Source organism: Salvia miltiorrhiza, unplaced genomic scaffold (assembly GCF_028751815.1).
Source record: "Salvia miltiorrhiza cultivar Shanhuang (shh) unplaced genomic scaffold, IMPLAD_Smil_shh original_scaffold_447, whole genome shotgun sequence".
Lineage (NCBI taxonomy): Eukaryota > Viridiplantae > Streptophyta > Magnoliopsida > Lamiales > Lamiaceae > Salvia > Salvia miltiorrhiza.
In genome coordinates this window covers 308,552-335,204 of record NW_026651550.1, presented here as the reverse complement: position 1 = coordinate 335,204, position 26,653 = coordinate 308,552, and the positions used below count along the sequence as shown (strand labels likewise).

General features: G+C 32.9%; 1 protein-coding gene across 1 annotated transcript; it reads right to left on the bottom strand.

Moving 5' to 3' along the window:
• Nucleotides 1–9: 9 nt before the first annotated feature.
• LOC131004617 (probable aquaporin NIP5-1) lies at nucleotides 10–4,115 on the bottom strand. Its single transcript, XM_057931312.1, has 2 exons — nucleotides 3,262–4,115; nucleotides 10–891 (listed from the first exon to the last, which is right to left on the bottom strand). The coding sequence occupies exons 1-2, from the start codon at nucleotides 3,478–3,480 to the stop codon at nucleotides 214–216; spliced, it is 897 nt and encodes a 298-aa protein (XP_057787295.1). The 5' UTR covers nucleotides 3,481–4,115; the 3' UTR covers nucleotides 10–213.
• Nucleotides 4,116–26,653: the final 22,538 nt, after the last annotated feature.

Here is a 26,653-nt window from a genome sequence, read left to right as displayed (position 1 = left end):
CATAGCAGGTAACACACAATAAAAATCCACATTCATAATAATCGTAGCATAAAGTCCCTTCCCCTCCCCTGAAGAAGATGTTACAGGTGGGGAGTGTGAGAGCAAGTTATTCATCAGGGCGATCACCATAACCAATACATATATGTATATTGTCTAGTCGTCCCTGGCCTTTATTCAACAACCATAACAACAATACACGACGACGGAGGAGTGTCAGCGGCGGAAGCTCCTGACCGGGCGGGTCACTTCCTCTTCTTCTCCACGAAGCTTGACGAGCGTATAGATGGCGGCCCCTGCAATAGCTCCGAGAGTGGGAGCCACCAGATATATCCATATGGACTTGTAATTGCCTGCGGCCACCGCTGGCCCCAGCGTGCGCACGGGATTCATGGAGCCGCCGCTGGACGGGCCTGCCACCAGAATATTGAGCATGACTGTAGCTCCAACAGCAATTCCCGCCAATTCTCCAACAGCGCGAGTGTCAGTGGCGACGGCGGTGACAACAAAGAGGAGATTGAAGGTGATGAGGAACTCGAGGGCGAAGGCCTGGCCGGTGTTGACGGAGGGGACGGTGACGCCACCGGACATGAAAGGGTGGAAGACGCCCTTGAGAGCGAAGGAAGCGCAGATGGAAGCGGAGACCTGGGCGGCAATGTAGGCCGGCACCTGAACCCAGGGGAAGTGGCGGAGAACCGCGAAGGCTATGGTGAGGGACGGGTTGAGATGCGCCCCGGAGATGTGCCCCGTCGACAGGATCACGATCATCACCGCCAGCCCCGCGCACGCAGCGTTCCCGATCAGGCTCTCCACGCCGTTGTACTTCTGATTCACTATCGGCCCCGCCGTCGCCGCAAATATCAGGATGAATGTGCCCACGAACTCTGCTCCCAGCTGCACAACCACAACCCATCATTCTCACTACACATCAATAATTTCATGCGCACCCTAAGTCAACATTTGCTGCAATATCTTTCAAACACACATTCTTTTAAATACAATTATTGATAGAAAACAAACATCGCGGAAAGGGGGCCAGGGGAAATGCGAAAAGGCCATAGGCACGACGGCCCTCTACGCCCATCTCTATAGGCGTCACATGAATGCAGATACCATAACAGACAACAATATGTATAATTGTCAAAAATAGGTGATTCACTTGTATCACATCACCATATAATCAAATAATACCATGCTGCTCCAACCAAAACCCATCAATCTGCTATTTCACCTCTCTCAATTATTCTTATACGACAATATATAATTATGTGAAATATATTTACCAATTTCATAAAACAAGTCCTACTATCTACGACAACAGCAGAATAAACAAACTTCAAGAAAACTGTGTTATAAATGCTTCTTATGTTACAGGAGTGCGTTTTCTCTTATGAAAAAGGCGGAAAATACTTCATTTTCACCATTTTTTTCATTCTAAGGATAGATAATTTTTTTTCAAGGAAGATGATTTTTTTCCGGCAATCCATTTTCATTCATTTTCACTTCAATTGATGATAATATTGTGGTATTAATGTGATTTTTTTTTCTCATGTTTTTCTATCTTAGAGAACATGGACTAGAAAAGTAAAGACCACTAAAATATGATAAAATATTTTCATTTTTTTTATCTTTCATTTTTCTTATGATAAATTGCAACAAAAAAGAAAACACACCCTAATTGTATACAAATTAATTTTACACGTACGCACGCATCAAATAAAGCCGTATAAAAGATGTTGATTTGAGAGGATTTTGCAATTGTAAGTAATTAAATAATTGAAGCAACTTATGAATTGGTGGGGTAGCTGAGAGGGAGTAGAAGATTAATTTGTATAAAAAGAAGTTGATTTGAGAAGATCTGCAATTCTAAGTAATTAAATAATTGAAGCAAGTTATGAATTGGTGGGGTAGCTGAGAAGGATTGATTTGTTTCACTATGGGTGATGGATGGCTGGTATGAGTAATTCGAATCCGAAATATAGAAATCAATACTTGGATTTAAATGATTTTTTTATATTCAATTTAATTTCGGACGGTATTTAGTTAGTCATATAATCAATTAGGTTAAACTGATATAAAAAAATAAACACGAAGTTTCACTAACCAATAATCAAACATCATTCTTAAATCACAATTCACATCAACAAATCTCAAAATATTACTCCCTTCATCCCAATTCAATAGATCATAAGGCTTGTGCATTAATTTTAAGAAATAAATAATTTATAATAAAACATAAGAGAAAAAGTAATTCTTTTAGGGTGTGTTTACTTTGATGGAAAATGAGAGAAAAAATATATTTTCACCAATTTTTCAACATTTTTACATATTTACTATAATGGAAAATTTTCTTCGCGCAAGATGGAATATTTTCTTAGACAACTCCTTTTCACTCATTTTCTCTTCAATGCTGGATAATATTATCCTATGGTAGGAAGTGTGAAAATATTATCCAACATTTTCTCATCTTTTCATCTTTAATAAATATATGATCAAATAAGAAGAAAAAGATAATATTTTCTTATCCATTATTTTTCAATGAAAATTTTACAACCAAAATAAACGCACTCTTAGAGTATATTCATAAAAAAAGTATGAAAGCGAAAAGAACATGTTCTTTTTTAAGTGAAAAGAAAGACAATTATTTGTGAAACATAATGACATTCGGTGTAAATAATGAATGATATGAAAATATTTATTATGCATTGATTTTTCATTTCAGAAAGCGATATGTTAAAATAAAATGTTCAAATAAAAAAATGTGAGCTATTGAATCAAGTAAAAGAGATTATAATACGGAGTCCCAAAACGCTCAATGACTTTTGTATTCCAAAACTCACAATTCATGTCATAAGTCTCAAAATAAAAAATAGCTTAACATAACAAGAAAAACAATAAAATTCAAGACACAAAATCAAAATTGCAAGAAAAGAAAAATAATTCACTACAAATTTAATAGGTAATTAAATATATAAATTACAATATGATAAATTATTCGAGTATTACAAATATTACGATCCATTAATCGGGTAATAGGTGTAGCCGATGCCTAAAAATTTTACGTCCACTAATCATGTGCATTAACCGACAAATACGACTAATATGACCCCAATGTTTCACCATGTATGTGTTTTGTGCTAATGCCGCTTTGTATAAATTTCAGATGGAAAAGTGGACCCCGCACAACACAAAAAGACGAAAGCAATCACACTAATATGATTGACCAACAGAGAGCTCGAGAGAGAGAGATAGAAATGTGAGTACCTTGCGAGTGAGTGAGATATCAGGCACAGAGAAGTCGGTGAGGCATGTGTGAGGGGCGCCCCAAGTGGGCGCGTCAAGGGGCAGGCACTTGCACCGAGGCATTGACTTCCGATCGTACGACAGTGAGTCCACCCGCAGCGAAGACATCAGAGGCGTCGGTGTCCCCGGCGTCGCCGGTGCAGACACCGTCGGTGTCCCAGCTTCGTAGTCCCCGGTCATTCTCTCTCTCTAGATCTCTTTTTTTTTTTTTTTTTTGAAAAAAGCAGTAAACTGTGCAATAGAAGGTGGATGCGGCTACAGTTACATGCTGTGCAGGATTTTATAAAGTTGGCGCTACACGAGATGCTGAATTCTATCCAGATCGATCGCGATTCCTACTCAGAAGTAATCGAAGACTTTTTTTTTTTTTTTTTTTGAGGATAAAGATGTGCTGTTATATATGGCGGTGGTGAAGTTACATATTTGGTAGGTTTTTATAAAGATGCGGCTACGGAATACGAGAATCTAAGATATCCAGCTTAATCTGCAACCAGCAAATAAGAGATGGATATATGGAATTCAGTAAAAATGTTTTTTTTTTTTCTTCTTTTTTGTTTTGAAGCTAGAAATCTGCAGAATACAAGATTACATGCTCGGAAGGGTTTTATAAAATTGGGATTAAGGAGTGGAAAATCCGGGAGATGGATCCAGGATTAATCGATGATGATGATCAGAAATGATATGAAGGGGAGAGAGAGCTAGAGCTAGAGAGAGAGAGAGGAGTGGTTGAGATGGAGTGAGTGAGGGGAGGGCATATTGCATACAATATAACGAGGTAGAAAGCGAGACGGAGGGTTCGTGGCTTGATTGTTAATGATTTGATTTAAAAAAACAAAACGTCATGAAATAAAAAATAAAAAGTCAATGACCAGCCAAGCTTAATTATTTTATTCTACTTTTTGCATTATTACTTGTTATCTCAACTACGCTCTCAGCTATTGTTTATTCCCAAACCACCTCCCACCCCGTCATCACTTTTGGTCTATGTATGTATTACAAATTAAATAAGTTTCATTTAAATATTTGGCTTCAAAATTTAACAGTTGAATTTGATTTTTTATAGTGTAAATATAAAGATTTTTTCTCTATTCAATTAATAATTACGATTTTAAAATTATGATATACGATTTAATATTCAAAATTTAATTATATGTATATAAGTGAAATCGTTGTTTTTCTTGAAATTATGAGACTAATAAATAAGACAATGTATAGTGTTGAATAAAGCAGTATATATTGTTGAAAATCGATATTAAAAAAATTAATAAAATTTTCGGTCCCTTCAAGATTTGAACTCAAATAAAAATTTCTCCCCTCCAGATAAATATAAGTCATACGATACATTAAATCAGTATTTACAAATCAATATAAGATCTCACCATATATGAGGGATTTCATTAGAACCAACATATCAATCTAAGATCTCACCATATATGAGGGATCTCATTGGAACCATTATTCGAGAATGGTTCCAATGTGATCCCTCATATATGGTGAGATCTTCGATTGATTTGTAGGTGTTGATTTAATGTAACATATGACTGATATTTTACTTGAAGGGGACGGAAAAAATTGTACTTATTTGTTTAATATCGTTATTCAACACTATATATATTGTTTATTTAATTATTCTCACTCTTCACGGAAATAACAATCTCACTAGAACTTATTTTATATAGGGGAGAGTTAGGGTATAAACACTTCTTAATATATGAAATACGAATTAGCTAAAATGTATTAATTCTATGTAAAACATGTATGAATTCGTTGTGTAAATGTATGAATTACGAAAAATAATTTTTGTGCGACCTATAATATTCGAACTCGAACCATGAATTTATCCAACAAGATGATGAATCAATCGTAGATCTTAATGATCTAAGGGTTGAAAATAATTCCTATTTTATGTTCTAAGAGATGATTTTATTTTAACTCACTAAATATTCAAAGAAGAGAGACCAAATCTCAGCCTTTGATCTTATCTAATCTAACACCGTCAACATTTATCCATGCCATGTTCAATAAATTTGATGAACGTTCGATGGAATTACTGATATGTTCAACGGATTTGATGAACGTTCATCAAATCCGTTGAACATGGCGTGAATAAATACTGATTTTTTGGGGGTTGTGGTTTTTGTTGAATATGGCGTGAATAAATGTTGACCGTTAGATTATATAAGATCAACGGATGAGATTTGGTCTCTCTTCTTTGAATATTTAATGATCTTCATAGAACGCGACCCTCTATATATGTGTAGATGAAATTACGTGAGAATCGTATTTTTTTGGAGAACTGAGAACCATTTACAAATACATGAATATCATAACGTGAATAATTAAATATAAGTTATATAACGCATGCATAATTAAAGATCAACTAAGGCTGTTATTCATATATTATATTTAATTATTCACTCTTGTCATTTGTTATTCATAATTTTATATATTACCCATCATTCTCGATTCTCAGAAAAGATAATGGTTATCGAATGGTACTTTAACTATATTGTATATTCTTTTTTCTCCTCTCTAATATTGCTTTCTTTATTCATTCCAAACCTCCATTAATTATAGATAGGACCATATATGTTCAACGAATCATGTCTCGAGTTTTTAAAGTCAAACCAGTAACTTATATATATATTGGGCCGCTCCAATGAGACCCCTAATTTTAGTGAGATCTAGGGCACGATCTGGTGCGCTTATTTTGTCAATCATATGGCTGATATTGTATCTGGAGGGTGATTTTTTTAGCAGGGTTCGAATCCTGGAGGGAGCAGAATATTTTAAATTTTGTTATTCATCAGTATATACTGTGTTGTTCATCAGTATATACGGCCCTGTTCATCAGTATATATGTCTTATTCATTACGAATTTTTTAAATTTTATTTTTCATCAGTATATACATCTTGTTCATTAGATATGTGTTTTGTTCATTAGTATAATATGTCTTATTCATTGTACTCATGTTACACGAAAAATAGGGGGTCTCACTGGAGCGCGCCCCTATATATATATATATATATATATATATATATATATATATGTGTGTGTGTGTGTGTGTGTGTGTGTGTGTGTGTGTGTGGGTGTGCTCCAATGAGATCCATATTTTTCGTAAGACACTGAATACAATAAATAAGACATATATATTGATAAACATGACAGTATATACAGATGAATAACGAAATTTAAAAATTTTATAATAAATAAGAGATATATACTGATGAACAATGCATTATATACTGATGAATAACGATATTTAAAATATTCCGCTCCCTCCAAGATTCGAACCCTGAGAGAAAATTTCGCCCTCTTGGTACAATATCAGTCATAGGATTGATAAAATAAACGCACGAGAACGTGCCTTAGATCTCACTAAAAATATGGGGTCTCACTATATATATATATATATATATATATATATATATATATATATATAGGGGGCCGCTCCAATGAGACTCCCTAATTTTAGTGAGATCTAGGGCACGATCTGGTGCGTTTATTTTGTCAATCATATGGCTGATATTGTATCTGGAGGGTGATTTTTTTTCGCAGGGTTCGAATCCTGGAGGGAGCAGAATATTTTAAATTTTGTTATTCATCAGTATATACTGTGTTGTTCATCAGTATATACGGCCCTGTTCATCAGTATATATGTCTTATTCATTACGAATTTTTTAAATTTTATTTTTCATCAGTATATACATCTTGTTCATTAGATATGTGTTTTGTTCATTAGTATTATATGTCTTATTCATTGTACTCATGTTACACGAAAAATAGGGGGTCTCACTGGAGCGCGCCCCTATATATATATATATATATATATATATATATATGGTTAGGTTCAATGCAGAAGGCCTAAATATAAGAGAGAATAGAGAAATAATCTAATCCGTTGATCTTATCTAATCTAACGGACATGATTTATTCACGCCATGTTCAACAAAAAAATTCGTTGAACATTCATCAAATATATTGAATATATACAATATTTTTTGGGGGTTCTAGGGTTCGACCCCCCATATGTTCAACGAAAAAATTCGTTGAACATGGCGTGAATAAATCATGTCCGTTAGATTAGATAAGATCAACGGATGAGATTACTTTTCTCTTCTCTCTTACATTTAAGCCTTCTTCATTGAACCTTGGCCTATATATATATATAGGGGAGGGCTAAAATAAAAACACTTCTTAAAATATAAAATATAAACAATTTTCAGACCTTAGATCATCAAGATCTACGGTTGATTCGTAGCCCTGTTGCATGAATTCATGGTCTTGAGTTCGAATCCCAAAGGTAGCAAAAATTTATTTTGCACAATTTGTAACCATGTTGGATGAATTCATACGTATTCTACATAAAATTCGTACATTGAAAAACGTTTTTATTTTTATTTTAAGAAGTGTTTTCACGGTAGCCACCAGTAGGATTCGAACTCGGGGCAAATTGTTGTTCATGCGGTACATTGATTTGTTCATCAAAATTATAGATCTGTTCGTTTTTGTTTCACGATTTCTCTATTCTCTAAATATTTAGCATTCTCTATTGAACCCTTCTCTCTCTCTCTCGCTCTCTCTCTCTCGCTCTCTATCTATCTATCTATCTATATATATATATATATATATATATATATATATATATATATATATATATATATATATATATACTCCATCCGTCCCACTAATGAAGACACACTTTCCTTTTTGGGCTGTTCCAATAATAAAGACACATTTTCAAAAAAGGAAATAATTAGGGCATAAGATACACTAATCAATTGCACCTTAATTATGGTATAAATAAGAGACAAAAAAACCCTAACTTTATTTTTGCCTCTCTCACTCTCTCGTCTCTCACTCTCAATCCAGCTCTCCGCCTCTCTCACTCTCTCGTCTCTCTCAATCCAGCTTCTCCGGCAAGCCTCCGAACACCGCCGAGCGCCCCTCGCCTCTCCGACCACTGACGGGGGCAGAGGGCCGAGACCTAGCCCTAGCCTCACCGAACAGCGCGGCGCCCCTCCTCCTCTCTTCTCCTTCTCCGCCGCCGCCTGCTTCTCCTTCTCCAGCCGACGGCGGCTCTGGGGCCGCGCCGCGACCGCCTTCTTTCTTGTTTGCATCTATCTCTGTCCGACTCCTCTCTCTTCCCCTCTCGGTTCTCCCTCGTCTTTCTCGCTCATCTCTTTCTCGACCTCTATGTTTGCCGCTGCCGCCTTCTCCGACCGAACAGCCGCCACCCATTCTCTTCTCTTCTCCGACAGATCTGGTTCTAGTGGCTAGGGTTTGCAGGGCAGCAGAGCTGGGGGCTAGGGGCTAGGGTTTGCAAGCGTTCGATTTTGGGCAAGACCCTCTCCGCCTTGGTTCTGGAATCCTCCATTATCGCCGCCCATCTCCTCGCCCCAATTCTGCCACTGCCTCCCTCCGCCGCCAACGTCCGTGGCTGGCGTCACTGCTATTACAAATTTGATGTTAATTTTGAATCAATTTTTGGTGCTAAATTTTTTGGAATTGTTTGTGGGTTCGATTATCTCTTGGTTTGATTTGCAATTGTTTCTGGGTTCGATTTGCAATTTTGAATCAATTTTTGGTGCTAAATTTTGATTCGACGTTCGTGGTCGACGGCGGCGGCGGCGCTGGTGGTCGGCGGTGGTCGGAGCAGATGAGAGAGAGAGAGAGAGTTGGGGTTTAATAAAGACATTAATCAACTACACTAATAGTGGTGGGCCACAACACTTTAACAACTAATCTACCTTTCCTTAATCTCCGTGCCCAAAAGACCTATGTCTTTATTAATGGGACGGAGGGAGTATATATATATATATGGAAGGGCTAAAATAAGAGCATTTCTTAAGATATAAAATAAGAATCATTTTCAACCCTTAGATCATCAAGATCTACGGTTGATTCGTAATCCTGTTAGATGGATTTATAGTCCTGAGTTCAAATCCCAAAGGTAGCAAAATTTATTTTTCACAATTCATACCTTTATACAGCGAATTCATACGTGTTCTACATACAATTCATACATTAAAAATTGCTCTTATTTCTTATTTTAAGATGTGCTCTCACGGTAGCCCACCCCTATATATATATATATATATATATATATATATATATATGAGAGCGCTCCAATGAGATCCCTTATTTTTAGTGAGATCTTAAACACGATCTCGTGCGTTTATTTCATCAATCCTATGACTGATATTGTATCTAGAGGGCGAATTTTTTTCTCAGAGTTCGAATTTTGGAGGGAGCGAAATATTTTAAATTTAATTATTCATCAGTATATACTGCATTGTTCATCCGTATATACTCCCTTGTTCATCAGTATATATGTCTTATTCATTGAAAAACAAGGGTCTCATTGTCTCACGAAAAATAAGTGTCTCATTGCAGCGCACTCATATATATATATATATATATATATATATATATATATATATATATATAATGTTGAGAATGGTTTCAATTAAAATAATCATATATTATGAAAATGACAAGTTAATATGAATAAGTCAATATATAGTATTGAATAAGTTGATGATAATGTATGAGTAGTTATTCAATTTTTGGTTTGAGCTTTATAGGGAGCAAAAATTTTACTCATTAATTTAATTACGGTTATTTGCATTACAAATAGCCTATTCAATAATATATACTGTATTATTTTATTTATTTTTTTATTTCTCACAAAAATAGTCATTCTCACTGTAACCTACCTATATGCGCGACTTAACTTATTAATTGAGAAAAGAAGGGGGGAGAGGGATTGGAGTCAAACTATTTAGTTTTTAACAGCATGAATTGATTTTCTTATTTAAAAAAAAAAAAGTTTCTCCTACATTTGGTCGTATATATATGTACTTAGGCATATCTTTTATTTTTTCATTAGTTATACATTTATAACGAATTAGTACGTCTTTTTGTGCGATGCAGGGTTACGATATATTTATTTATTTATTAAATTTTAATTTATGTGAAGATATAAAATGTAATACTATCATTATTTATAAATTATATTAACTGGTAACAAAAAATTATATTAATTTATAATTTAAAATAGTGTTAATATATAAGAGTACCCACTTTTATATAGTAAAAATAAATTTTACCCACTCAAATAAAAACATAAAAAATACCCACTTTTTGTGTTAAAGTACTAAATTACCCTTCTATATAAATGGGCAAACCCTAGCCTCATCTCATTCTCTCATTTTTTTTTCTCTCTCTCTTCTCTCTTTCTCTGCACGCTCTCCTCTCCTCTCTCTCTCTCTCTCTCTCTCTCTCTCTCTCTCTTCCTCTCTTCAGCGCACCTCTCTCTCTCCGCAATCGACGTCCACGACCTTCTCCCTCTCTTCAACCTCCTGAAGTTATCTTTGAAGGACGGCGCCTCATCCAGCTGTCGGGAAACGCGCCTCTCGATCTCCTCGCGGCTCCCGGCCTCCACTCCCACAACGCCGGCCACGCGCGCCGCTCTCAACAGGAAGCTGCAGGGGACGAAATCTTTCTCTGGCGGCAGGATTCCGACCAGAGTCTCGATGAAGCACCTCTTCATCAAGCCCCGTCCTTCACCACGCCACCGCCTCAGCGCCGCGCCGCCCCGGATCTGCATCGCCGCCTCGCTTCGGTTAGATTTTGGGGATTGAGAATGATTTAGGGATTCTAGATTTTGAGGATTGTTCTTATTCAATTACTTTAAGAAAGTATGCCATTTAGAAGAGAAATTTGAGGAAAAGTTGAATTCAATTTGAATTTAATCGGAAAAAAAATATAAGTAACGAAGAAATTGATGAAAATAATAATATTAAATTTAAAAAGTATTGTATAATAATAATAATTAAATTTATAGAATGTAAATAAAATAATTTAAGTCAATCTCATTTTGAGCAAATAACGCTAAACCATGCATCAATATAATATAATTAATAGGTGTCATTTAATATAACAATTTTTTGGGCTCTTAAAAGTCCAAATTGCATTATTATTAGAGCTTCATATTTAAATAGCTCAAAATTAATTAAAATTTAGAAAAAATATAAATAATATAAAAAGCAAAATATAACAACAAAGATGTTTATATAAATAAATAAATAATTCGTACATATAATTAAATAAATTATATAATATTTTAAATGTTAATTTTAAGATATATAGCTAATTTTTATTTACAAATCCATATTAAAATTAATACAAATTTTTGCTCCTTAATTGAATTAAAAACTATTTATAATTTAAACATATTTAAATTTAAAATAATATCAATCATGTAAAAAAAATTTAAAAGAAAAAAATGGCACTACTAAGTTTTCGCCAACAAACAAAAACAAAATGAAAAAAAAAAGTATAATGTTCACCATTATAGATAAATTTGGGAGAACAAAAATGATTTTTGACACTTAAAACGATTGTAACTTCTTCATTTCAAATTTATCTTTTATAATTTTTTCATCAATTACAAATTTTCTTGTGATTTTCAATTTAATATCCATATTGAATATTTTTTTTCATGAATTGAAGTTAACGATTTTTTAAAGAGAATTAAAAAAGAAAAAAAAATGTTGGAAAAAAAATGAAAGGGGAGATAAATTTTGAAGGTAAAGGACTCATCTTTTATACTCTATTTATATAGATTCCTTCAATTTTATTTACACAAAAACTTTCATGCGCTCCTTTAGAGCATGAGCGCATGGTGTACTCCACTTTAGCGCTTGGTCTTCAAGCTTTTGGCATCAATCAATATTTATAAATAATAATAAAATCATATTATAAGTGTCATTTAAAATATCATTTTCTTAATAAAAAGATACTAATTTTATATGTAAATGACACTTTCACCCACACTAAATGATATTTTTATTTACGGTAAATGATACTCAACACAATATTGAATTATTTTTAATTTAATTAACAATAAATATATTATTGTGTATTATAAATGACACTTTACTCACAGTAAATGACATTTTATTTATAGTATATGATACTCAATATAATATTATGAGGTGATTTTGGGTACACCCGGGTGTACCGTACAACCGGGTTATACCTTCACTAAAATTTTGATCCATCCCTGATTTGAATCCATATCCTGACCCAACCCATATAAATAATACTATTATGGATACGGGTCAACCCGATTGTACGGTACACCCAGGTGTACCCAAGATTTTGTGTAATATTATTTGTTTCTTAATTTAATGAAACGATACTCCACCGTCCCATTAGTAATGTCCTAATTACTATATTGAGACGTCTCACTAGTAATGTATCATATTCTTTTTAGTAAAAAATTAATCATTTAAAATATTATTAATGGTGGGCCCAACTTACTTTATACACCAGCTTATTAAACAAATCATTAAATATCTACACCAACTTACTTTATACATTAACTATACTTTTCTTAATATATGTGTCCAAAAGTAATAGGACATTACTAATGAGACAAATGAAGTGCTATTTTTTATATAAATAATAACTTTAATAAATGTCACTTTCAATATAGGGGTAATTATCCCTAAATACATTACATTTTCTCATTTTCTGGAATTGCACATCACATTTAAAATCCGCCTCATTTTCTGGAATTGCACATGGTCAGCCAACCACCAACCGGAAAAATGACGCGGATGCTGGAAACGCCACATATACACACCGGAAAAAAATTAATTGATGTGTCAGCCATGTAGGATTTTTTTTTTTTTTTTTTTTTGCGATTAAATTCGAATTTCCAGAATATAGAATTAAGGCATTAATTTCTCGAATCCCCAATTTTTCCCTAAATCCCCTAGTTTTACAATTTCCCCATTCGCAACAAATTGTCGAACGGACAGATCTTTATCGGCTTGCGTCGAACCCGATGGTTGGCCTTCTGACATCGCTGATCGCAACATTCTCTCACAAGATCCCACAAAAACAGCAATTTCCCATCACCCCTGCAGTTCTACCATAATCAACAACACGACAACAATAAATGCATTTAAACCAGCCAAAAAATGATTATATCAACTAAGTTTTCAGCACAGTAGGCCCTAGATAAAGAAAGCAACCCATGCCAAATGCATAATGAATAATTCAAATTGTCGGCTTGTTCGCTTTAATTGAGTTTGTGGAATCTATGCAAATTAGCAGTTGATGTTAGGGGAAAGATCGCAATCTAAGTTAAATCAGCAACGACACGTTCGTCTCCCTGTTTGGTTCGTCCCGTGCGTCAGAGCCTTGGTCGCCGATTCGTCGCGTGCACCGGAGCTTTCATCGCGGGTTCGAGTTGGTGTAATCGCTAGAGCAAGTGTAATCGCCGGAGCTGGAGCCTTTCTTGGTGTTGGTGTAATCGCTGGAGCTAGGACAATGTGGAGCAGATCGCTGGACGGTAAGGCAATTGTGGAGCGGATCGAAATTCAAGTCTGGACCCTAGGGCAATTGTAAAAAGTGGAAAATTGTAAAACTAGGAAATTTGGGGGGAAATTGGAGATTAGAGAAATTAGTGATTTAATTCTATATTCTGAAAATTAGAATTTAATAGCAAAAAAAAATTACATGGCTGCCACATCAATTAAATTTTTTTCCGGCGTGTATATGTGGCGTTTCCGGCATCCACATCATTTTTTCGGTTGGTGGTTGGCTGACCATGTGCAATTTCAGAATAAAAATAAAGGTGATGTATTATGAGGTGAATTTTAAAGGTGATGTGCAATTCCAGAAAATGGGGAAAGATAATGTATTTAGGGGCAATTACCCCTTCAATATATATGTAAATGACACTACTTTTATATCAAAAAGTAATTAAAATGACACTATTTGACTTCGTAAATGATACTTTTTTATATATGTAAATGGCATTTACAAAATATATAAATAACACTATTTAACTATGTATTATAAATAACACTTTTAATAATATCAAATTATAATTTTAATGTATGTAAATGATAATTTGTTCAAAAAATAAATAATTTATTATAAACGACACTTTTAATATGTGTAAATAACATTTTTAATGTATATAAATGATACTTTTGAATATGATTGATAAAATAAAAAATTATTAATTTATATTTAGATTTAATCCAAATAAAATTAAAATTAATAATTACCGAGAGATTTAATCCCTCAATAAAATTTATACTCTGTATTATTTCGAGAAATGATCGGTGTATATTCGAAAATATAATAACTCTCGGTATATTTTTCACAAAATACTCGGTAATTATCGAGTGATTAAAATCCGTCGGTTAATCCCTCCGTAAATGAATATTTTTTTGTAGCGTATTAATTGCTGTCTTTATTCATTCCAAACCTCCATTAATTATAGATATGACCATATATGTTCAACGAATCATGTCTCCAGTTTATAAAGTCAAACCACTAACTTATTTATATATATGATGCCCTTCAACTTATTAATTGTGGGGGGGATTAGAGTCAAACTATTTAGTTTTTAACAGCATGAACTGATTTTTTTTTAAAATAAAAAAGTTTCTCCTACATTTGGTCGTATAAATATTTATTTAGAGATATCATATTTTTTTCATTCGTTATGCATATATAACGAATTCCTTGTTATAAACTAGAGAGAAGCGAGAGAATAAAGTAGAGAATACGAATGAAGTGTATTCAATATGGAGGCTAAAAGCCTCTATTTATACAAGTAGGAAGCTAGGGTTTTAGGGAGATTTCTTGGTCAACACACATAAGATATATCTTATAGATATATTTACAACACTTCCCCTTGATTGACCAATCCCTAAAACAAAAAATGTTGCCTCATTAAAACCTTGCTAGGAAAACCCAATGGGACAAAACCTAGTCGAAGGAAAAAGAGTACAACTGCTTCCCCTGAACTTGAAATAATTGAATATCTTTGAGTCGACGCATGCCGATCTCGTGTACCAACTTTTTGAATGTCGATGTTGGTAATGCCTTGGTGAATAAGTCCGCCAGATTATCACTTGAGCGAATTTGTTGAACGTCGATATCGCCATCCTTTTTGAAGGTCGTGTGTGTAGAAGAGCTTGGGAGAAATATGCTTTGTCCTATCACCTTTTATGTATCCTTCCTTGAGTTGCGCGATGCAAACAACATTGTCTTCATATAAAATAGTTGGTTTGGCCTTTGATGAAGCTAACCCGCACGACTCTTGGATATGACTCGTCACATTTCTCAACCATACACATTCTCGACTTGTTTTGTGGATTGCAATGATTTCAGAATGATTTGAGGATGTTGCAGTCAAGGTTTGCTTCACAGATTCCCATGATGTATCAGTTCCACCACATGTGAAAACGTATCTAGTTTGTGACTTAGCTTCATGTGGATCAGATAAAAATCTTGCATCCGAGTACCCCACTAGAGTATTATCAGATTTTTCTTGATAATATAATTCAAGGTCAATGGTACCCCTTTAGATAATGTAGAATGTGTTTAACACCATTCCAATGTCTCAAAGTGGGTGCAGAACTAAATCTTGCTAGAAGATTAACAGAAAAAGCTATATCCGGTCTAGTATTATTAGCTAAATAAGTTAACGCTCCAATTGCACTTAGATATGGTACTTCAAGACCAAGTATCGTTTCACCATCTTCAATTGGTCGAAATGTATCTTTCTTAGTATCAAGAGATCTAACGACCATTGGTGATGCTAATGGATGTGCATTATCCATGTAAAAGCGTTTTAACACTTTTTCTGTATATGTGGATTGATGGATAAACGTTCCTCCACGGATACATTCCATTTGCAAACCAAGACAAAACTTTGTCTTTCCCAAATCTTTCATCTCAAATTCTTTCTTCAATATTCAGCAGTTTTATTGAGCTCATCAGGAGTCCCAATTAAATTTAAATCATCAAAATAAACTGCTATGATTGCAAATTCACTTTTGGTTTTCTTAATGAAAACACAAGGGCAGATATCTTTATTCTTGTATCCTCTTTCAAAAGATACTCGCTCAGTCTATTGTACCACATACGACTAGACTGTTTCAGCCCATACAACGATTTTTGCAGTTTAATTGAATACATGCTTTTGAGTTTTGACTGCAATCCTTCAGGCATTTGTTAAATCCTTCAGGAATTTTCATATATATGTCATTATGTAATGACCCATATAGATAAGCAGTTACTACATCCATAAGGCGCATATCAAGCCTTTGTGACATAGCCAGACTAATCAAAATCTGAAAGTAATAGCGTTCATTACGGGAGAGTATATTTTCTCATAATCAATTCCTGGTTTTTGAGAGAAAACTTGTGCTACGAGTTTTGCTCTATATCTCGTAACTTCATTTTTCTCGGTTCTCTTTTTAATAACGATCCACCTGTATTCAACATGGATTTTAGATTCCAGAATTAGAGCTATATATTCAAATACTTTCCGGTTATCACAGGAATTTAATTCCCTTTCTATAGCTTCTTTTCACTTTGGTCAATCAAGTCTCTGTTTGCATTCTGCAACAGATTTTAGTTGAGGATCCTCATTTAAAACATGAAGAGCTATATGAAAGGCAAATATATCACCAACAATGATATTTTCTCTCTCTAGTATCTGATGTAAATAATTTATTGAGATCTCATGATTTTCAGATACTTGTAATTCTTTAGGAATTACAACGCTTTCATTGGTTGATTAGTCATTTTCGTCATTGTTTGGTTTCCATCTTGCCCCTTTCTTTTTCTAGGCATAGAATATTTGGAACCAACTGGTCGACCACATTTTTGACGAATTTTAGACTCATTTGCTGCCAAATTTATTTGTCCTTCAAGGACATTAATTTTAGCTGGAGTATTTGCAGCATATATGTGAGATTGTGTCACTTTTCTTGTATCTACAAAAGCATCAGGAATTTGATTTGCAATCTTTTGCAAATGAATGATCTTTTTAATTTCTTGTTCACATTGATTTGTTCTATAATCAAAATGTGATAAGTTTTTCTCATTTCAAGAGAGTTCCTTGTGCTTTTCTGGATGTAGATTTATTCCTTATAATGTTGGAAATGTCATTTCGTCAAAATGACAATCTGCAAAACGTGCAATAAATAAATCACCTGTTAAAGGTTCTATATACCTTATAACCGAGGGTGAATCAAATCCAACATATATCCCAAGTCTTTGTTGGGAACCCATTTTTATTCGTTGTGGGGGTGCTATTGGGACTTGAACCGTGCAACCAAAATTTCGTAATTGAGAAACATCAGGTTCTCGGCCAAAAAAAATTTGCATTGGGAAGTATTCATGATTGGCTTATATCGAACTAATGTTGCAGCATGTAATATGGCATGACCCCAAACAATAGTTGGGAGTTTTGATTTCATAAGTAATGGTCTAGCAATAATTTGAAGACGTTTAATCAACGATTCTGCTAAACCATTTTGAGTATGGACACAAGCTACTGGATGTTTAATCTCAATTTCAATAGCCATACAATAGTTTTCAAAATGCTTGAGACATAAACTCACTAGCATTATCAAGACGAATTCTTTTAATTGAATTGTCTGTGAATTGAGCTCTTAATTTTATGATTTGAGCAAGTAGTCTAGCAAATGTTGCATTTCCAGTAGAAAGCAAGCATACATGTGACCATCTATAAAAGGCATCAATTAATACAATAAAATATCGAAAAGTTCCACAAGGTGGATGTATAGGTCCATAAATGTATCCTTTAATTATTTCTAAGAAAGATGGAGATTCAGTATTATCCTTCGTATATGAAGGTCTAATGACTAACTTGCCTTGCGCACGAGCATCACATGGGAATTCAATTGTAGAAAGAACCTTTTGATTCTTATGTTGTGCCCATATGAATTATTAATTATTCAGCGCATCATAGTTGCTCCAGGATGTCCAAACCTATCATGCTAAATTAAGCTTAAAGCTTTTGAGTCATTGAACTTTGCGTTCATGACATGGTTTGTCTCAATTGCTTTTATGAATGTATAATACATTCCAGAAGGTAATGATGCTAATTTTTCTTTTGTCAGCTTATAGCCTGAAACAAAAGAATTTATGCAAAGATATTCATTTCTACCTTCCACACAATTGTCTCGATGTGGTATCCATTATTACGGACATTCTTGAAACTTAGTAAGTTCATTTTAAACTTACTAGAGTACAGGGCATTTTTAATATCTAATTTAGTATCATTTGGCAAAATGATACACGCTCTTCCGGAGCCTTCAATGATGTTTGATGCACCTGATATTGTGTTAACATTATTCTCATCTAATGTCAAAACTTAAGGAAATACTTCTTCTTTTGAAGAATAATTTGTGTATTGTCACTATCACCAAGACAAATATCATAATATTCCATATGATGTTAGTGTATAGATGTTTATGCCTTGTTAAAAACCTCTCCGCAAAAACCTTAAAGGAAAAATTCGGTAGAGGAAAAGAGTACAAGACATATATATTTACGCATATATTACACTATAGTTGTCTCGTTAAAAACCTTAACTAAGAAAACCTCGTAGAAAAAAAATCTTAGTAAGGAAAAAAGAGTACAACCATTTGGTCTTTAGGGCCATTTGACCTTCACGGTCTAATTTTCAAAAACATGTAATATATGTTTCTATTCAAGAGTATGTAATATTCTTCAGGAATATTACTTGTGCTACTTTAATAGCATCAACTAAAGATCTTGAATGTAATATTATTCAGAACACTACTTGTGCTCAAAGTCTAATTTTCATGAGCATATAATATGAATTGCTCTTCAAAAGCATGTAATATCCTTTAGGAATATTACTTATGCTACTTTAATAGCATCAATTTAAGATCTTGAATGTAATATTCTTCAGGAATAGTACTTGTGTTATTTAAATAACATCAATTAATTTTCAAGATCATTTTGAAAAAAAAAATAGAATGTATATATATAATATATTTCAGAATATAACATGTTAAACCTCGAAATAAAAGTCAAATCTCGAAAATATGAACTGATTATCCAAATTACATATCAAATCTCGAAATAAAAGTCCAATCTCGAAAATATGAACTAATTATCCAAATTACAGGTATGTAACACTAGATTAGTTTTTCTATTAATCTCATTGTGTGGTCGTCAATTCATAATTTGATTTAATATCTAAAATAATCAATCCAAATTCACGTTGGCATCTCGTTTGAAAAAAAAAATGACTTGACTGACTAGTAACTAATGGTTATATATAAATATGTTAATTAAATAGGATCAGAAGTTTTCCACATTAATAATAAAGCTAGCAATTGAAGTTTGATGTATATGATTACTGAAATAATTACGTATTATACTTATACTAACAGTGGCTATGCAGAACGTCTAGACCCTAGTTGAAAGTCGAAGCATTTAAATAACAGCCAGCAGCATGTAAAAGAGATTTAATATAGAACACATAAATTTGGTATAAAATATGCACAAAAAACAATCGCTCAATGACCAATTAAAATTTAAGTAAACTAGCATACAACAACCATGAAAAACTTGCACAAAAATATTCTGATCGAAGTAGAATGTGAAATCAAATAAAGATGGAGGTATTTAATTAACTATACTCTTATATGATTCACATAAAATCGAAACATGTTGATGGCACAAAAAGTAAAGTAGAATGAATTACCTTTCTACAATCGAAGGGAGATGAGAGAATTAGAACTATGGTGCTGATAACGTGTTATAAACTAGAGAGAAGCGAGAGAATAAAGTAGAGAATACGAATGAAGTGTATTCAATATGGAGGCTAAAAGCCTCTATTTATACAAATAGGAAGCTAGGGTTTTAGGGAGATTTCTTGGTCAACACACATAAGATATATCTTATAGATATATTTACAACATTCCTTCAATTTTATATAAATCAGTGTTTATATTAATAGCCTTGTCTTGAGCAGCAGCAAACTCAGGTTTCCAAACGTCCTCAAACACAAACGATTTATGCACATATTATATTTTATCCCAAACACAAATTAACGATACATGTATTGTTGTACTCCCTCCGTTTCATTAGTAGTGTCTCATTTCTTTTGGGCATGGAGATTAAGAAGTGTGTAGAAAGTAGATAAAGTGGGTTGATGGAAATTATTTAAATATTAAGTATAGAGAGAGAGAGAATAATGTCATAAAGGGAATGAGACACTACTAATAGGACGGCCCAAAAAGGAAAATATGACACTACTAATGGGACGGAGGGAGTACATATTTGGGAACCCCCTAAAAATATATATTCCGCCATTAGACCTTAAAAATATCCACTTTAAAATAATAAAAATAAAAATTATCTATTAAAAAAATCTCAAACACAAATGAGTTATGCACATATTTGACTTTTTGCACAAAAGTGATTAAATTTTAAGTTTCTTCATATTATTGGATATTTTTTATTATTAATATAGCAAAGTGGATATTTTTATGTTTGTGGCCCCACATCTTTTTCTTATCTTTTATCCTTTCTAATACCTCTTATTTACAAAAAACAATCTCAACCACTCATTAATTAATTCATACAATGGTGGAACAATTTCTCCACAACATAAAAATCACCACCAAATGTGTGCATGTCTTGGCCTAATGGTAAGAGGTTAATGCCCAAAACCTGAGGTCCTGGGTTCGAGCCCTTCGTGGGGCGGTCTTTGAATTTCTTTATTTACTTATATAATTTATCAAAAAAAAAATCATCACCAAATTTAGTAAAATATGTGTCCATAAAAAATGTCATACTTTTGATGGACGGAGGAAATACTATATTAGAAAAAGTGACACTGAATTAAATAGAATTATCTTGACAATTGGGGTAAACAGAATAAACGAAACTGAATAATCGAAATATTTTCAATTTTTTTATTTTTTGGTTTGGTTCAGTTTTATTTTTCCATAAAAGTTTAATTTTTCGGTTCGTTTGGTTTTTAAAAAATTAAAAAAAAATGAAAATTGAATTATATTTATAATATATATATATATATATATATATATATAACTTTGATATAAATACAATTTAATTTCGCTTTTCTTATTTTAAATTTCTTTTCGGTTTTACAAGTTTTTTGATTTTTTTTCAGATTATTTCAATTTTTGGTTTGATTCAATTTTAATTTTAAAATTTTGATTAATTCGGTTTGGTTTATTCGACTAATTCAATATAATTTAATTTTGTTAGTCAATTATAAATTTAATTTAACTTAATTTAAATTTAATAAAAATCAACTGAAAATCAAATGTACAACGTACTTGACAATGGAAATGAAAAATGAATATTAAAAGAGTCTCATTTGAGGACAAACATAAACATGAGTTTTAATAAAATTATTAAAAATTATTGTAAGTAGAATAAATGTACAATTGTAAGGGATATTGTTAGTACAAAAAAGCAAAATAAAAATATATATTAATTCATTAATTAATAATATAAAATTATAATTTATAATTAAATATAGAAGAGAAAGTATGGAATGAATCAAATGATGATTTAAAAAATAAATTAAAATATTTTTTCGTAAATAAAGTAAATGAGTAAGTATGACTTTTTTTATGCACAAATATTTAAAGCGCGATTAATTGGCGAAAGAGACGTGCTGCAATAAAGCATCTGCCTGGATGTATTTCCCGCCCGCCCCTATGTAACGTCTACTATTATTTTGTATATATTGTTGTGTAATTTTCAACTTATTTCATATTAATAAAATAATTCCCCCGGGACTTCCATCAGTCCATGCCCTATCAATACAATAATTCATTAAACGAATAATCAGCTTCTTCAGCTGCCGACGCTCTCTCTCTCTCTCTCTCTCTCTAGATCTCCCCCCTCTCTCTCTCTAGTCTCTCTCTCTATATATATATATGCGCAGTAGTATGCATGTAACATTCTTGCTGTATAGATGTCCAAAAAGAATTGCATTACATGCATGTCGGTTTTCTTTTGTTGTGCAATTCCTGCCAGTCGGGAATATTAATAATTAGCAGATTATAATAATATCTGGAAACATTCAAATAAATTGTGTTAGAGCAATAACATTTTTAAGCTAGTTAATTAACCTAGGATACATGTTGTCTATCGAATCCATACCATGTGTAGTACTAGTACACTTGGTACATGACATGACATGCATGCCATTGCCGTCAATTAAAAGTAGTGATGCATAGCTTTCTGATTTTTTTTTTTAGGAACATAGCTTTCTGATTTTAATTATTTTAATTTCTATATTGTGGGCTTTTGTTTCTATCATCGAAATTAAAGCAGCATTGGGTTTGTCGACAAAACATGAGGGACCCACTACGACCACATTTTGCGCAAAATTTAACTTACGGGATTCATATATAATCGGGATTAAAAGTCGCATCAACTTAATTGTATCGGACTAACAATCAAATGGTAAGCTATTAGATGAGAAAGACTTGAAGCATGTGTGTGTCTAAATTGAGTTTTACGCTTGAATTTACTTACTATAAATATATTTACATTTGTCCTTTCTCATTCAGATAGGTCGGGCAAATAACCCTATTATATCTATGAAATAGGATTTACTTAAAGATAATAGTCTCCACAATTATTAAAGAAACACCTGCTCCAAAACAACTGTTTAATAAACTATAATTTATTATGTGAAAGAAATGATGAGAATATTAAAGTCAAAGGCAATATATATTATTTGATCAGCATGATATGATTGAAGAATTTAAAATAATTTTTTAGTTTTATGTTATGTAATACTCTCTCCGTCCGCGATATCGTTTCCATATTTGTCATTTCGGTCCTTCTGCGATATCTTTTCCACTTCTATTTATAGAAGTAGGGTCCACAAACTTTCACTCACAACAATAGTGGGACTCAAACTTCACTCACTACAATATCCACTACTATCCACCACTTTTCTTAAAACTCGCGTCGTTCATAATGTGGAAACAATATCGCGAACGAAGGGAGTACTTTTTTATTTTTAAAAATATACATATTTTATTATTTTGGACGGTCTCCTAAAATATACATTTTTTATTTTTGAATAATATTACCCTATTATAACTCTTTTATTTCTTATTCATACTTTTCATATTCAAGGCGAGACTTATTCATCTAACATTTTCTAAAACACGTGTCACCCAAATTGCAGCATATTTCCGGATATTAGTGGGAACATTTTATTGTTCTATGCAGAAAGATTATTTTGTAAATTATTATAACGATGAGTTTATTTTTAACACTTATTTTTCTAAATTTTAAATATTTTTATGATGTCAATTTTATAAAAAATTGAATATTTGATAATTATTTTGTGTTTGAATTATTTTATTTATTTAAATGTGATACATTCTCGTATTTTATTGAAATTGACATAAATATTGGAATCCATCCGAGATAATTGTTCAACTAATTTAAGAATGCGTAATATAATTTTATTTCTATGAATATAATACTCTGCCTAGTAGCTGACTATAATAGCATCGTTTAATTACGATATTTTATTGCTAAAAAATGAATGATCTTATTAGTTATTACTAAGAAATGAATGATCAACTTTTCGTTTCATTGCATTTGGACTCGCTTTCGAAGCATGAGTCCATCCAATTATGGGCAAGAAATAAATTTGTGGCTACGACACCATTATCTTCCCATTATCATTATTTCTAATAAATCATGATGAGACTGAAAGATGAATTTCGTGAATAATAAGATCTATCTACATTCTCAAATAAAACAAAACAAAATAAAATAATCAGTTATTAACTTATTATTAAAATAACCAATCAATGCCATACGAAGATGAGTTGCATCACGAAAAGTGAGACATGTTCAATTAATGTAATCGAATAAAAAATGTAATTATAAACGTACATTAGTGGTTTGATCATTAAAAAGATTATTATAATAATAATTATAATTACTAATTATTAAAAAGTGCAAATTAAGTTAATACTATATTTTAGAGGGGAATCTCTTCACTAAACTTTAGTGGTTATACATGCAAGTTTGAATTAATCTATAGGGCTACATTATAGAATACAATAAATAATACTGCCGAACACCGAGTTGATTGGCTTTACACATGTTGATAGTATATAAATATATTTATTTGAATAAAGAAATATGATAAGACCCCAATTATAATTCGATGCAGCTAGCTAGCCATATGACCAATGATTTATATTATTGTAGTATTGCTGAATCAGAATATCTATGTTAATTAAGGTTCATAATTATAACTTTAAGAATATTACTCTCTCCATCCCACGAAGCATGAGCAACTTCTTTTCGGCACAAATTTTAAGGAATTGTTATTTTGTATGTTAAGTGTGATAGGTGAAAAAGTTAAAAAGGTGAGTAAAGATAAATTTTTTTGCTATATAAAAAAACTGCTCAAGCTTCGCGAGACAACCCAAAAAAGAAAACAGCTCAAGCTAGCTTCGTGGGATTTAAGGTGGAGAAGAGAGCTATTTGAGAGAGAGAGAGAAGGAGTTTCGGAGTTACTTAGCCTTGTTTCTGGTACTAATCTGTGTGCAGGTAACAAGGACGGATGGACATGGAGTGGCGACATCGGGAGAGGCTTTACAACCAAGTCCGCTTATGAAGCTATTAAAGATCAAGCAAACGAGACTACGGAGGCGGTGGAGGAAACTGATATGAGTACGAAGGTGTGGAAGATCCCTATTCCAAACAAAGTCAAGCTTACCGCATGGAGAATTTTGAAGAACAGAATTCCGACGTGTGACAATCTCTTGAGAAGAAATGTGATGTTGTGTGAAGTCGAGGTGGGATGTAACGCCTGTTTTCATCGGCAGGAATCCACGAACCACTTGTTGATCAACTGTCCAAAGACCTCAAAGGTATGGGAAGCAATCTTTCAATGGCTCGGAGTTAGCATGGCGCAGCCATATGACGTGTCCTCGCACTTTCAGTTCTTTACTAGTTTGAGTGGCCGGAAAAGAAATAAGAAGCTCTTGATGGCTCTTTGGTGTTGTACTACTTGGCTTATTTGGAAAATGCGTAATGAGAGTAAATTTGAGAACAAAAGATGGGAGAGTGCAAACCTATTTGGAGAAATCAAAGCTAGAGTGTGGAGTTGGGGTAGAATTTTTGGTTTTGTTAATGATGGAGTTGGGATTCATAGGTGGATGTCGAATGATGAATCCCCGATGATTTTGTAATCTTCTTGGTACTACTGGTGCCTTTTCGTTCTATAATATTTACTTTCCTTATCAAAAAAAAAGCTTCGTGGGACAGAGGGAGTATAATATGTCAATTAAATAGGGCATATATAATCCATGAATGAATGAACGCTTCCTGGAATGAATAACAGGTTCTAGTACTATTAGTTAAATTTTCAGGAAAATTTTACGAAGTTTAGTTAACTAAATTTTGAAAACGTTGATTTTTTTTTTTTTTTTACTTTTTTCCTAACAAAAATTCAAAGAAGGAGTGCGGCCTGAAAATGTCATACTCCCTCCGTCCCAAACGAAATGTCCTGTTTTCCTTTTTGGGATGTCCCAAACGAAATGTCATGTTTCCTTTTTTTGGCAATACACTATCTCTCTATACTTAATATTTAAATAATTTCTACAAACCTACTTTATCTACTTTATACACATTTCTTAATCTCCGTGCCGAAAAGAAATAAGTCATTTCGTTTGGGACGGAGGGAGTACTTTATAAATTTAAACATTTTATGCCCAAATCCAAAACAAAGTTTAAATATATTGTTGAAAAAGAAGTAAATCATTGGATTATATTAATGTGGTGACTTGAATTATTCCAAGTTAAGCGGAAGCAACAAGATCATGTTAGCATATAATCACATGCCAGCCCAAGTTAAATACATGCACTACTTGCACATACTATGTTAAAGTCTGACATTTTGCGAAGATCGGAGAATTCTATTCTGGTTTCTTAAGTTAGCTAGTAATTAAGGTAAAGGCGCAATGAATCATATGAGGACTGAAATTGTCCTAAAAGTAAAAATGATTATATAGCGATCGAGATTAAAGAAGTGGAGATGAAATTAATCGAAGAAAGCGGAGTGGGAGTCTTGATCGTAATGATGAAAAATTCGAGGGTTGAAATTGAAAATCTGGGAGATTTGGAGTGGAGTGTAAAGGAGTGGACTTACAAACAGCAAATCAACACGATTGGACTACGATCGACTATAACAACCAACACATTCAAATTATTTTTTTCTCATCGTCATCGAATTTCATACATATGCACATCATGCATATTCATATTCATATATATTTAATTAGTATAGCTACCAAGAATTTAATTTAATTTGTTCATCAAACGTCTGGTCGATTTATATACTATGATTTTAATTGAGCTTTAATAAAATCTACTTGTCGTCTAGTATAAGAAATCAACCAAGTCTATACCTTAATTAAGCTAGTTTTAATTAATTAACAG